At 43.3% G+C, this 15,782-nt stretch overlaps 1 protein-coding gene across 11 annotated transcripts in view; it reads left to right on the forward strand.

Annotated features, from left to right (window-relative positions):
- The window catches only part of LOC311225604 (plakophilin-4-like), a 411,012-nt gene that overhangs the window by 336,279 nt on the left and 58,951 nt on the right, over nt 1–15,782 (forward strand). For all 11 annotated transcript variants that reach the window (XM_084310973.1, XM_084310976.1, XM_084310978.1 and 8 more), the window contains 3 exons: nt 2,036–2,209; nt 3,119–3,269; nt 8,579–8,771. In XM_084310973.1, the coding sequence (XP_084167099.1) occupies nt 2,036–2,209; nt 3,119–3,269; nt 8,579–8,771 (518 nt within the window). The remainder of the gene's footprint in view (nt 1–2,035; nt 2,210–3,118; nt 3,270–8,578; nt 8,772–15,782) is intronic.

Consider the following 15,782-nt stretch of genomic DNA (forward strand, 5'->3'; position numbering starts at 1 on the left):
CACTGAGACCAGGTTTAGACAGAGAGAAGACACTGAGACCAGCTTTAGATGGAGAGAAGACAGTGAGACCAGCTTTAGATAGAGAGAAGACACTGAGACCAGCTTTAGACGAGAGAAGACAGTGAGACCAGGTTTAGACGAGAGAAGACACTGAGACCAGGTTTAGACAGAGAGAAGACACTGAGACCAGCTTTAGACAGAGAGAAGACAGTGAGACCAGCTTTAGATAGAGAGAAGACACTGAGACCAGCTTTAGACGAGAGAAGACAGTGAGACCAGCTTTAGATAGAGAGAAGACAGTGAGACCAGCTTTAGACGAGAGAAGACAGTGAGACCAGCTTTAGACGAGAGAAGACAGTGAGACCAGCTTTAGACAGAGAGAAGACACTGAGACCAGCTTTAGATAGAGAGAAGACACTGAGACCAGCTTTAGACGAGAGAAGACAGTGAGACCAGGTTTAGACAGAGAGAAGACAGTGAGACCAGCTTTAGACAGAGAGAAGACACTGAGACCAGCTTTAGATAGAGAGAAGACAGTGAGACCAGGTTTAGACGAGAGAAGACAGTGAGACCAGCTTTAGATAGAGAGAAGACAGTGAGACCAGCTTTAGATAGAGAGAAGACAGTGAGACCAGCTTTAGACAGAGAGAAGACACTGAGTACAGTATTACACTACAGTACATACACTCTATTACAAACACACTACATAGTTTCAAGTTTCAAGTTTCTTTAATAGTTGTCATACAGAAGTACAGAATACTTTTATACAAAATGCTTCTTACTGTTACGCTCCAGAGAGCGTAACATACACTACTAACATACACACTACATACACTCTACTGCAAACACACTACATACACTCTACCACAAACACACTACATACACTCTACCACAAAAAAAAAGTATTCGAGATTTACGCTGCAGATTCTCCAGCTTTTTTTCTACAAATGTTAGGAAGTCGTAGTTTTACTTCCTTTTCAAATGTTTACCTAAACACTGTAAGGTGACACTCATGAAATAAATAATATATAATATATTATATCATCATTCATTCTATTAGTTTTTGCAGAATGAGTTATTTCCGGACAGACGATAAGCACGTCTCTAATAATAATAATAATAATAATACACTTTATTTGTATAGCACCTTTCATACATAAATTGCATTACAACGGAAAAAGACAGGCATAAAATGAGCACATAAAGTGCAGACATATAAAATCACAGTTTTTCACATTAGCATCTAACATCCCAATAGGCCACCTTGTTTATGGTTTGATTCAGCTTCTTTTATATAATACTTAATGGGATTTCAGCACCCAGTGTCGTATCTTGAGAGCGCGGTCTAACTTGACATTTGATTCAGTTTAAAAAATGTAAATAAAAAGAATAAGATAGAATAGACAGAGTAAAATAGTGCAATAGTGCAGTGCAATCAAATAGTAGAATAATCAGTACAATCAGCAGCGGAGTGTATTAAAAGGCTATGGTGAAGAGGTAAGTTTTTAGCTTATTTTTTAAGATATTTAGAGATCTAGCTAGTGAGCATTAGCTCTAAAGACGTTCTTCTGCCTGACGTTTGGGAAACACGTGCAGTATTTGTCTAAATCTAAATCCAACCACATATATGAAACATAAATATATTACTTATACAAGACCTAAATATATTACTCATGGCTATAACATAACGTACATTATGTACCTTTCTTCCCGCGGTCGATTAGTACTTCATTGACGTTTCCTGATGAGAGACTGTCGTACCACTCTCACCGGTTGGGGGGCGATAGTGGCTCAGGAGGTAGAGTGGTCATCTGGTAATCGGAAGGTTCCCGGTTCGATTCCCGCTCCTCCCGGGCAGCATTTCGAAGTGTCCTCGAGCAAGACACTTAACCTGTAACTGCTCCCGATGAGCGGGTCGGCACCTTGCACGGTCGCCTCCGCCGTCGGTGTGTGAATGTGTGAGTTACCATTCTTGACGAGAGACTGTGTTGTTGTCGTACCACGCTCACCGCCGCTGTGTCTTCTGTCTCCCCAGTGGGACGGCGTGGGTCCCATCCCCGGCTTCTCCAAGTGTCCCAAGGGAGCGGAGATGTTGTGGCATCCAGCGGTCGTGAAGCCCTACCTCACCCTGCTGGCCGAGAGCTCCAACCCGGCCACCCTGGAGGGCTCAGCGGGCTCCCTGCAGAACCTGTCCGCAGGCAACTGGAAGGTATGGAGCTCCCTTCCCTGTGGAGACGCTCGCACACACACACAGATCCATACCAGATTCAGATTCAGATTACTTTATTCGCCATTTATGTAAACACAATGGCACGTGATATGACCGTACAGTGCATACACTTTTTTCACAAATAAGAATAAGAATAATAAATAAAGTGCAAAACAGTGGTTGGAGACATGTTAACAGTGCAGCACAAAGTCCAAAAGTCCAGCCCTAGCAGCTTGCCATAGAGGGGGAGTGGAGCAGGGGGACACCTGACTTGTTTACCAGGCGAGCTGCTGAGGGGAAGAAGCTGAGTCTGTGACAGGTTGTTAGTGTCTTGGGCAGCCGTAGCCGCCTGCCGTGGGTGAGCATGGCGAAGAGGCCGTGACCCGGGTGGGTGGGGTCAGCCATGATTTTCCTCGCCCTCCTCAAGGCCCTGGTGTAGTGTATGGATTGTGATGCTTGCTTACTTACACACACACACACACACACACACACACACTCCTGTGGTAACACTGTTGAATGTCGTATCCTAGGAAACAGACCAGGCTGATGTAAAAGGGTGTTACACCATCTATCGCACCTCAGGCTCCGTCTTTACAAGCCTGTTCCAGATGGACTCCTGTTTCCAAGCGTTAATAAACTCCCTGTGATGTCTGTACATCTGTCTGTACATCTGTCATGTGTGTGTGTATGTGTGCGTGCATATGTACAGTATGCATGTATATACAAGTGTGAGCATGAGCATGCATATTCTCTTGAAAAAGAGAACACTGGGAGTGCTTGTATGCATAATATTCTTTTATCATCCCACTGATGTCCCTGTAATGGTGTCAATCGTTCAATCAATCAATCATCACTGTGTGTGTGTGTGTGTGTGTGTGTGTGTGTGTGTGTGTGTGTGTGTGTGTGCAGTTTGCAGCGTACATCCGTGCGGCGGTGCGTAAGGAGAAGGGTCTGCCCATCCTGGTGGAGCTGCTGAGGATGGATAACGACCGCGTGGTCTGCTCTGTGGCCACCGCCCTGAGGAACATGGCCCTGGACGTCCGGAACAAGGAGCTCATAGGTAGGCTGCTAGTAACTTAATATACTGTAGGTAGGCTGCTAGTAACTTAATATACTGTAGGTAGGCTGCTAGTAACTTAATATACTGTAGGTAGGCTGCTAGTAACTTAATATACTGTAGGTAGGCTGCTAGTAACTTAATATACTGTAGGTAGGCTGCTAGTAACTTAATATACTGTAGGTAGGCTGCTAGTAACTTAATATACTGTAGGTAGGCTGCTAGTAACTTAATATACTGTAGGTAGGCTGCTAGTAACTTAATACAAGGAGCTCATACTAATAATAATAATAACAATAATAATAGATTCAATTTGTACCGCACTTAATATTTGTGAAAAGCTACAAAGGTAAAAAGTAAAATGAATAAAAACAATTAAAATTAATAAAACAACCAATGAAAATGGAATACAGCCTAAAATCTAAAAAAAAAAAAAAAAAATTAAAGTAAAGTAAAATAATAATAAATTTACCTACAGTATGAAGGCTACTAGTAACTTAGGAACAAGGAGATCATAGGTAGGCTGCTAGTAACTTAATATAAGGAGTTCATACTGTAGGTAGGCTGCTAGTAACTTAATATAAGGAGTTCATACTGTAGGTAGACTGCTAGTAACTTAATATAGAGAGCTCATACTGTAGGTAGGCTGCTAGTAACTTAATATAGAGAGCTCATACTGTAGGTAGGCTGCTAGTAACTTAATATAGAGAGCTCATACTGTAGGTAGGCTGCTAGTAACTTAATATAGAGAGCTCATACTGTAGGTAGGCTGCTAGTAACTTAATATAGAGAGCTCATACTGTAGGTAGGCTGCTAGTAACTTAATATAGAGAGCTCATACTGTAGGTAGGCTGCTAGTAACTTAATATAGAGAGCTCATACTGTAGGTAGGCTGCTAGTAACTTAATATAGAGAGCTCATACTGTAGGTAGGCTGCTAGTAACTTAATATAGAGAGCTCATACTGTAGGTAGGCTGCTAGTAACTTAATATAGAGAGCTCATACTGTAGGTAGGCTGCTAGTAACTTAATATAGAGAGCTCATACTGTAGGTAGGCTGCTAGTAACTTAATATAGGGAGCTCATAGGTAGGCTACTAGTAACCTACTATAATGAGCTCATAGGTAGACTACCAGTAACTTAATATACTACTAGTCATTTAGGAATAAGGAACCCATAAGTAGGCTAATACTAGTAACTTAGGAACAATTAGATCACTATAAGACAACATAGTCACAAAACATAAAGAGATACAGTATGTGTTACTGATCAGTTTGATTCTGTTCCCTAATGTGAAACAACGCCTAACAAAACAACTCTTTAAATGAGCAACATACTGGTCCCTATAGCAACATACCCTGCTTAATAATACTAATCATTAAAAACACACAGTGGAACAAGCTGTTATTGTTTATACCGTGGAGACCGAGGTGAGTTTTAACAGTCTCACTAGTGGTCACGCTCCGCTAGGATCACACGCATTCTTGTTTAAATCAGCTCATTGTTGGAAAGAACTAGTTAATATGATCTCACCTCTGAATTAATGAGGAACAGCATTCGAGCAGGGCAGAGGAGAGACTTTTAGAGACGGGGGGGGGGGTGTAACATTTATGTATGCATTTATACTTGTTAAAACCCCATGTGAGAACATTTTGGATCAGGACATTCTGACTGGTCCTCAAAAAGATAAACTCTTTATCCGGCTAGTGGTCAGGGTCCGGTTAAAGGTAGACTTAGACAGGTCGCGGTTATGGTTAAGCTTGGGGTAAAGGGTTAGGAAATGAATGTAGGTCAATGTGTCCAGTGTGTAACAGGGTCCTTGTTGAAGCACATGTACTGGCAGACGAGGCGTTTTAACTGCAGGATGCATAGCTCCGCACGGCCTTGGGAACAATATCAGTGTGATGCAGAAAAACATATAGCTCATCACAACACCCCCCCCCCCCCCCCCCCCCCCCCCAGCTGGATACACACAGCCTCCACGTTACAGCCAGGACAGAGTGTACTTTAGGTCACTCTCCCAGGCAAATACATTATGTAAGATGTATAAAAAGAAACATAATGAAAGTCTTGAGAGAGAGAGACAGACAGACAGACAGACAGACAGACAGACAGAGACACAGAGAGAGACAGACAGAGACAGAGGGAGAGACAAGAGAGAGGGAGACAGAGACAGACAGAAAAGAATGCAGCAAACCATTGGATGCTAATGACAATGACACACTGAGATCTAGTACAGTGACTGACAGTGAGCCTCAGTCAGACAAGAGCGTGACCCCATTCACTTTGCATTCATATTTTTATATTCACATCTAGTTTTATTGCCTATATTTATACTATCTCCCTGCCCATACCTGTACCTCCCCTTCACCCTCCCCCATGCTGCTATGACACCCGGATTTCCCCAAGGGGATCAATAAAGGAATATCATATCTTAGGGGTAAAACTGAACTATGGTCTATGGGGACTTCCGGTTTGCGATGTTCTGGTGAGCAGCCACATGAAAGAGCTCCCGGTCAATGAATATCAAAAAAAGGAAGTAAAACAATTCTAAACGAAATAAAAAGTGAAGATTCGAGGACAAAAGAAAGAAGGAAGAATGAACACAAGGACAAATGAAAGAAAAGCAACCCCAGATGAAGTAAATACACGATGGAAAAGACTCAACACGAGGCAATGATGCAACAGGTAGAACAAGCTAGCGGGACGCTGAATGTCAGTGCAGAGGAGCAACAGGCTAACATACAAACTAGCTTACAAGCTAACATAGAAGCTAACCAGACCACCACGCAGATTGGATTAGGAGCAATGCGGAGCATACAATGCAACACTGAAAAATCCAACGGAGGTGGCAAGGAAACGTCGGAGCTATGTAGAAATAAAGAAAATTCAGAAAAAGAAAGGAACCAGGTCCCAACAACGTGCAGGAGGCGGCGAGGGACACGGCGTGGAGAGGATGGAAGGAGCTGGGAGGGAAAGGAGAGAGGCCTACGCTGACGCAGAGGATGGAGAGGGCGCGCAGGTGGACCAGAACCGAGAGACGAGGATGAGGAGAGGAGGACGGGAGGAGGAAAAGAGGGGACCTGAACTGATTCAAAGCAGATCAACTATGAAGAACGACAAAGGGACACGAGAAAGGGGCATGAAGGGACACAGTGATCCAAGGAAAGATACAAGACAAAATCAATGTGGAAGAGTACCCAATACAAACATACACACAGGGGACCTGGGGATGAGAATAGATACAACAGAGGAAAGATAATTGAAGTTACCCCAAGTAGTATAAAACTATAACACCAGAATTTAGAATAATTAACACTATGATTTACAATACACATGTTATAGACAAACGATTTGAAATTTATTTTTAAAACGGGACATGCTGATTAGGAAACATATTGGGGAATAATACACAATGGACTGGTATGAAGGAACTACAGGATTACACGTGACACACAATACAAATGAACATGAGCATAAGAAAGACAAATTCAGAACATTGACCGGGAGCTCTGAGGCTGTCCACAGAACGAATGTTGGACTTATATAGTGCGCACTTCGCCACTAGGTGGAGCCCTCTCACTAGGAGAGCCATTACTCCTCACCCTTCCAACGGGGAACAGAGGGATACGATTGAGATCCTCTAACACCATGGGAGCACAATGTTGTCTTTTTTCTTTGAGTTGTGTTAGTCTGAGTTATGTTAGAATAGCAGTTGCTTTAAATGTGCACATGGACATTTGTGAAGAAAGGGAATTCTTTTGCAGATTTCTCCTCTGCTTTTAATAAAATGCAGCCCCACATTTGAATTGAGAGGCTTGACTCTTATTTTAGTCTCCCACACCAGCTTCTCATGCTGATTTTAAATTTCCTCACTGAGAGGGTCCAGCAGGTCTTTGTCAATGGGTCGATTTCCAACACTGGCTCCCCCCAAGGTTGCGTTTTGTCTCCCCTTTTATTTATTATGTACATCGACAGCTGCAGATCGCTTCATGACCAAAGGCATCTGGTTAAGTTTTCAGATGACACTGTCCTGGTATCCCTACTGCAGCGCTCCGAAACTGATCATGGACCTGTACTTCACGACTTTGTGAATTGGTGTGATGAGAATTACTTGGACCTCAATGTCTCTAAGACTAAGGACATGATAATTGACTTCAGACACAACCCCGATCATCAAGCCAGTGTAGCTAGTGTAATTCACAACGAGGACGTCCAGATTGTTGAATCGTACAAATACCTGGGAACTGTGTTTGACTGTAAACTGAAGTTCAACTTAAATACAGAGTCTATTGTTAAAAAAGGTCAGCAGAGGATCTACCTGCTGAGAAAGCTGAACTCTTTTAATGTTAGTGCGAAGATCCTGAGCACTTTTTATAGTTATTTTATTGAAAGCCTCCTAACTGTTTCTTTTATCTGCTGGTTCAGTGGCCTGTCTATTAAAGATAGGAACAGCCTACAGTACATAGTGAAAGTGTGCTCCAAAATAATTGGAATAAAACAGAGAGACCTATGTTCGCGGGGGGTCGGGGGGCCATTGAGGCGTGGTGCTTTGGCCTTCTGCGGGCCTGGACTTGGGGTTCTCGTGGGCCGGGGGCCTGGCGGTCAGGGCGGGGGCGGGAGGGGGCTCTAGGTGCTTGGGGCCCGGCTCCGCGCGCATCGGCCTGGGATATGGGGGAGTTCTACGGGCTTAACTCAGGGGGGGGAATGTCGGTGTGGGGGGGGATCGTTTCCGCGGTTTGGCCCGGAGAGTGGGGTCTTGTATGTTGTGGGGTCGTTGTGCGTGCGGTGGGGTGCTTGGTGACATGGGAGGTAGCGGGCTTGGCTCGGTGGGGGGGGGGGAAGAGTACCACCCCTCGCTCCTCTACTGAGCCTAGCCCAAATTCAAGGGACCCATGTCGCTGAGTGCTCGGCCCCGTGTGGGACGGACCTGGGATGTAGGGGAGCCCTATTTCTAGGGGTGGGTGGCGGGAGGGGGGGGTCCCTCTTATGGGGGTCTGGGCGGCTGAACGCAGCCGTATTACAGTAATTCAAGGGGCCCATGTCTGTATACTGTTATGTTATTGATGTTATTGTAGGTATTGTCTAAGTGTTGTATGTCTATAAATGTTAATACAAATGTAAGTTAAAAATAAAACTGAACTGTGGTATGTAGCTTGTCGAGATTTAGTGACTCGACTACAACACTGGCTGATTCTCTCTCTCCTCTCTCGCTCTTGCGCTCTCTCTCTTCTCTCTCTCTCGCTCTGTCTCTCTCTCTGTCTCTGTCTCTCTCTCTCTCTCTCTCTCTCTCTCTCTCTCTCTCTCCATCAGGGAAGTACGCCATGAGGGACCTGGTGAACCGGCTCCCAGGAGGAAACACCTCCCAGCTGTCGGACGAGACGGTGGCTGCCGTCCTCTGCACCCTGCACGAGGTCACCAGCAAGAACATGGAGAACGCCAAGGCCCTGGCCGACACCGGGGGCATCGAGAAGCTGGTGAACATCACCAAGGGCCGGGGAGACAGGTGAGAGAGAGAGAGAGAGAGAGAGAGAGAGAGAGAGAGACATGACCAAGGGCCGGGGAGACGGGTGAGAGAGAGAGAGAGAGAGAGACATCACCAAGGGCCGGGGAGACAGGTGAGAGAGAGAGAGAGACATCACCAAGGGCCGGGGAGACAGGTGAGACAGAGAGAGAGATCACCAAGGGCCCGGGAGACAGGTGAGAGCAGGGTTAGAAATTAACGCGGGCTTGTTGCAAAATGCCAGTGAAAATGGACAAAATGCCATCGAAAATCAGTTAAGGGGGGCACAAAATGCCCCAGACAGTTTACTAATTATATATATATATATTCTGTTGAAGTCCGACATATTTAAATATCTCCGGTCATAATGTCCTGTGAGAATGATTCCCTCGCGACCTGTGTTTTGCTGATGAGAATGGCGGTGCGGCAGCTTGGTGCTGTATTAGCGAGAGGCGTGCAGCTGCGGAGCCGCAGAGCTCACAGTTGTGCCCGCACAGTGCAGTACTCCAATTCAGCCATTGGCAATTCAGCCATTGGGTGGGTGGCGCTGCTGAGCGGTCCCCAGACCGGACCTGATAGCGCCGCTGGCTCTGCGGCTCTGCACTTGCATACTATTGGGATGAGTTTATCGCTTCATTGGGAGGCGGAGGTTGTCGTTGATTTCAGAGAGAGAGAGAGAGATTTATAATAATACATTATTATTAAATAGAAGAATTTTCTATAGGCTTGCCGTCTATCTAGGTCGTCCTCGGACGGGCCCTCCATCGGTGCTTCCAGTCATCCCGATCCTCCATGCATCTGGCTAGCTCGCCGGTGCATTCCGTTCCCGCATCTCTCCTGAGTACGTCCACGTAGGTTAATGTGGGACGTCCTCGTGATCGATGCCCGTGTGTTGGTTCCCACAGCACAAGTTTGCTGGTTGGCATCTCATGATGTCTCTGGCAGTGACCTGCCAGCCTCATTCTCCTGACTGCCACTTTCTCGCTCACCCTTAGCACCCCCCCATACAAGTTTGCATTAGTGACATGCTCATCCCTGTTGATGTTGAGCACCACACGCATCATTCTGGTGTAGCACCCATCCAAGGACTTCTGCAGGGTGGGCTTCAAGGTCCAGCATTCACTGCCATACAAAAGGACAGACTCAACTGTTGCATGAAAGAAGTTGAGCTTGATTTGACGGGGGAGGTTGGATTTCCACACACTGGTCATGCGGTTCAGAGCCCTCCACGCAAGCGCCTTCCTCACTTTAAGGTCTTGCTCGGACGAGTTGACCCACGAGCCCAGGTATTTGAAATCACCGACTTCCTTTAGAGCAGAGCCTCCTGTTGTCCTTAGAGGTGGATGATCCGGGAGGATGTTATACATTATGACCTCGGTTTTCTTGGCATTTAGCCTAAGGCCAACCTTGGCGCACTCCGTCTCCACTCTGCACAGGAGTTCCTGTGCCTGCTCCACGTGGTCAGAGAGCAGGCTGATGTCGTCCGCGTAGTCAAGGTCTGTTAGGACTATGGTGGGGTGTCGTCTCGATCTCCTTGGGGTTATTGTGAGACCAAGTTCCTGCTCCCGTCCATTGATGGCCTTCCTGAGCGCATAGTCGAGGACTATGACGAAAAGGAAGGGGGCAAGGGTGTCCCCTTGCATCACTCCAGCCAGGATGTCAAATTCTTCACTGTTGCCGTCTGGGGTTACCACCTTGGCCCTTGTACCCGTGTGCATGGTCCCTATGGCCCGGAGTAGATTGGGAGGGACTCCGTAGGCCTTGAGTATCCTCATCATCACGGCTCTGTGTATCGAGTCAAAAGCCTTTTTGAAGTCGATAAAGCACAGTACCGCTGTCAGGTTGTTCTTCTTCACCTCCTCGATGATTCTGTTCAAGGCCAAGATCTGGGCCACAGTGGTCCTCTTCTCTCAGAAACCATTTTGGTTCTCCCTGAGGTGGGGGTCGATGGCATTCCTTATCCGGTTTAGTATCATGCAATTGTACATCTTTGCAATGACACATGTCAGACTTATGCCACGGTAGTTGTCTGGCTTCGAGAGATCTCCGGACATAGGCACTGGGATGATGTTAGAGAGAGACCACATATCAGGCTGGTTGTCAGTGATACTGGTGTCATTCTGCGTTCAGGCATCCATACTTATTGAAAGAATGCTCATATCCAAAAGTAGTAGATAGATATAGGTCATACATGTAGGTATGCACTTGTCCTAATATACTAACCTACACTGTAGCACTCAACACTTTGATGAACATTGTTACTCAGCTGACAGAGTTGTGCCCTTCCTCAATAAAGCCCATTTGAATTGTCACAGGAAAGATTTGCCTCTAGGATGAAACCTAGGTATGTAATTTCATCTTTCCTTGTGACAATATTGTCACCCACTGTACAAGAAGACTGTACAAGAAATTCTTTCTGTAATGTACTGATTTCTTTTGATTTCTGTGTGTGTGTGTGTGCGTGTGCGTGTGTGTGTGCGTGCGTGCGTGCGTGCATACGTGCTTATGCATGTGTGTGTGTGTGTGTGCATGTGTGTACATGTCCACGGATGTGCGCTTGCCATAGTGATTGAGAGAGAGAGAGAGAGAGAGAGAGAGAGAGAGAGAGAGAGAGAATATGAAAATATGTGGCCACAATGCTGTGAACAAATTAAAATTACAAAGAGCATAATGCAGTAAAAATGTAATTTTTTTACTCATTTACCTCACTAAAATACAGCAATGTGTAACTGTAGATTTCAAATGGCTGTGCAAATAGTGTATAGTGCTGTCTGTATAGAGAGAGAGATAGTGTGGCTGTGGCCTGGTGGAGATTCATGCACTAGGGCAATTCCATGCAAATGTCAACCTCACCATGAACAAATTTAAATAACATGATCATAACCAAACCAATTTCAAATGTATCATCAAGGTCTATATTTTGAAGTACAAAATAGATTTGATCGTAATATTTATGAGAATGCATGTTTTTTCACACTACAGGAGGAGACACAATGATGTAAAAATAAATGTTTCGATTAACCTAATTGCATGACTTTCTGAATGGCCAGAATGGCAAAAAAAATATCAACAGATATTTTTCTAACCTCACCTTTGGTCATGAAGGGCTGTTGTATCAATATGTGAATCAATTATGTACTTCGTGTCTTTCCATTGGCAGGTGAAGCATGCTGTTATAATGCCCCTTTATGGGACAGCGAATGTAACATCCATAAAGTTTTCCAGGAAAAGTTGTCATAAAACATGCATCTGGAATGCAATGTCAACCAAACTTCCTAAACAAAGTTAACTTTTATAAAGATGACATATTAGCAACAATTAGTCATTCTGGTCTTATTTTTTGTATTCTTTACAAGTGTTATGGATGTTACCGTTATGGATGTTACATTGCAAGTGACGGATGTTACATTGCGAATGTGTGTTGTTAAGTCCGATTATGACCCCTTTGTTTGACAAAAAAAAAATGTGTTTGATTTTTGTGATGTCACAGTATGATGTCATAATAGAACATTCTAGAACATTTGTGATGTCACAGTATGCTGTCATAATAGAACATTCGAGAACATTTGTGATGTCACAGTATGATGTCATAATCGAACATTCTAGAACATTTGTGTTCTATATATGCAAATGTCAAGTTAGACCGCGCTCTCAAGATTCGACACTGGGTGCTGAAATCCCATTAAGTATTATATAAAAAAGAAGCAGTGAAGCTAGACCAGCACTCTCAGGTTCAAGAATTTAATGGCAGCCTGAAACAAACGGAATTACATATTCCTTCGTCAGTGTTATAGCTTGCAATGCACATGCAGTCAAGATGATGGTTATATACACAGGTGGTTAATGACTTGGCAGGAAATGACATCACGGCGCAGGTGTGCCTGAGTCTATTGGTCCTCAATGACAAAAGGAAAGACCTATCAAAATAGAGTCTGTTAGTAAATACAAATTATACAAATATACAACATATATAAAAAACAAAAGCAAAAGCTAAATTACATTACATTACCAAGAAACTTGCTATGTAACATGCCCGTAGTTTATAGGGCTAATTGAGCCCCTTTACTTATTTACATACTTTTTTCTTTTTTCTATTAAGCATCATAGGATAAACATACCTCTTGCATGAAACAACCACTTGGATTAAACCATAATCTTATAGGTAAAAGGTACTTAAAGGAAACAGGTTAACACGTTCTCTTCATTCATTCCTCTAGGTTCTATGCAATTAAACAGGTGAATATAATAACATTCCCGTTGCAATAATAACTTGTGTCTGTCTCCCCCTCTCGCGGGCCTGTGGACTAACTCAAGTCCCATATATCTGAGATCGTTAACGGTATGTTTACACCTGGAAAAATGTCTAGCTACTGACGATTTTATATCTGAATTTCTCACTGAACACTTATGTTCACTGATTCTTGTTTTAAAGGGTCTGGTTGTCTTCCCCACATAAGAAAAATCACACGGACATTTTAGCAGATACACAAGATTGGATGAATTACACGTGATACGCCCTTTAACAGGTATTTTTTTGTTCGTTTTCGGGTGCGTGTAAAATTTCTCTTTGATCATGCCTTGACACTGTACACAGGCTTGACAAGGAAAATGTCCATCAGGGATATTCGACAAAAAATGTGTAGGTTTCCTTACGGGCAAGTCGGTTTTAACTAATAGGTTAGATAAATTCGCTTGTCTTTTATAAAAGTAATTAGGCGAATGTTGAAACGCTGTCCCTATTATTGGATCCGACTGTAGAATATGCCAATATTTATTGACGATGCTCCGTATGCCTCTCGTAATGGGGCTAAAAGTGGACACAAAGGATACTTTGTCTGTGTTTTCTTTTTTCTTTTTGGGGATAAACAACGTGGCCCTATCGATCAGATTGGTTTTATTCAGGGATTTACGTGTCAAATCGACACTATAGCCTCTCTCATGAAAACTGCTTCTTAGAACGTCTGCTTGTGCAGTAAATCTATCTTCAGTGTCACAAATTCTCCTATAACGGAGTATTTGGCTGAAAGGTAGACTATTCTTCAAGGCAGGAGTGTGGTAACTGGAATAATGTAGGAACAAGTTACGGTCTGTCTCCTTTTTGAAGACCTCTGTATGTAATGAGATACCATCAGGGGCTTTCTTGATCAAAACATCTAGGAAAGGTAAAATATGCATATCAAACTTTAATGTAAACTTTATAGTTTCTCTGCAGGTGTTCAGGTACTCAAGGAAGGCATCAAGATCAGACGATGTACCAGACCAAATAAAGAACATATCATCGATATATCACTGAAACCAGTCACAAAGCCCATCTTTACCCTAATTTATTAGAATCAGAGTCAGCAGCACTTAAGGATCTCATGAAGAACGATGATTTAATTTTTAGGAAAGCCGATAAAGGTTCTGGAATCGTGCTCCAAAATAAGAGTTCGTATGTATCCGAGATCAATAGACAATTGAACGATATTGAGGTTTATACCCTTTTAAATACAGACCCAGTATTTAAATTTTCCACGGAAATTAAAACAACCCTTAAAAGCCTTAGATTGGCAGAGGTGATTACAGAAAATGAATTTAAGTTTATGTTCGTAGAGTACCCGGTTACGCCTATTATTTATACTTTACCGAAGATCCATAAGGATCTGGTTAACCCTCCTGGTCGACCGATTGTCTCTGGTATAGGTTCTGCTACAGAAAAAATCTCGCAATTTGTTGACTCGCATATTAAGGATTTGGCCTCTTCTCAACGTGGTTATTTAAAAGACACTACTACTTTTTTGAGCAAACTATCGACCTGCAATATTAGTCCCTCTGACTATTTAGTTACCATAGATGTAGTCAGTCTATACCCCAGCATTCCACATGCTGACGCGCTAGACGCACTGAGTTTTTATCTAAACTCGAGAGAGGAATTACTCCCCTCCACAGAAGCGCTAGTTAATCTAGCCGACCTAGTTCTAACTCGGAATTATTTTAGATTCCAAGATAAATACCACTTGCAAAACAGAGGCCTCAGCATGGGCTCCCCAGCCGCTGTGAACCTAGCCAATCTGTACATGTCCAAGTATGAGTCTGATCACATTTTTAATAATAACCCGTTTGAGAAATTCATCAAATCCTATATGCGATATATCGATGATATGTTCTTTATTTGGTCTGGTACATCGTCTGATCTTGATGCCTTCCTTGAGTACCTGAACACCTGCAGAGAAACTATAAAGTTTACATTAAAGTTTGATATGCATATTTTACCTTTCCTAGATGTTTTGATCAAGAAAGCCCCTGATGGTATCTCATTACATACAGATGTCTTCAAAAAAGAGACAGACCGTAACTTGTTCCTACATTATTCCAGTTACCACACTCCTGCCTTGAAGAATAGTCTACCTTTCAGCCAAATACTCCGTTATAGGAGAATTTGTGACACTGAAGATAGATTTACTGCACAAGCAGAAGTTCTAAGAAGCAGTTTTCATGAGAGAGGCTATAGTGTCGATTTGACACGTAAAGCCCTGAATAAAACCAATCTGATCGATAGGGCCACGTTGTTTATCCCCAAAAAGAAAAAAGAAAACACAGACAAAGTATCCTTTGTGTCCACTTTTAGCCCCATTACGAGAGGCATACGGAGCATCGTCAATAAATATTGGCATATTCTACAGTCGGATCCAATAATAGGGACAGCGTTTCAACATTCGCCTAATTACTTTTATAAAAGACTAACCTATTAGTTAAAACCGACTTGCCCGTAAGGAAACCTACAAATTTTTTGTCGAATATCCCTGATGGAAATTTTCCTTGTCAAGCCTGTGTACAGTGTCAAGGCATGATCAAAGAGAAATTTTACACGCACCCGAAAACGAACAAAAAATACCTGTTAAAGGGCGTATCACGTGTAATTCATCCAATCTTGTGTATCTGCTAAAATGCCTGTGTGATTTTTCTTATGTGGGGAAGACAACCAGACCCTTTAAAACAAGAATCAGTGAACATAAGTGTTCAGTGAGAAATTCA

This window comes from Notolepis coatsorum, assembly GCF_963971535.1.
Source record: "Notolepis coatsorum genome assembly, chromosome: 3".
Taxonomy (NCBI): Eukaryota; Metazoa; Chordata; class Actinopteri; order Aulopiformes; family Paralepididae; genus Notolepis; species Notolepis coatsorum.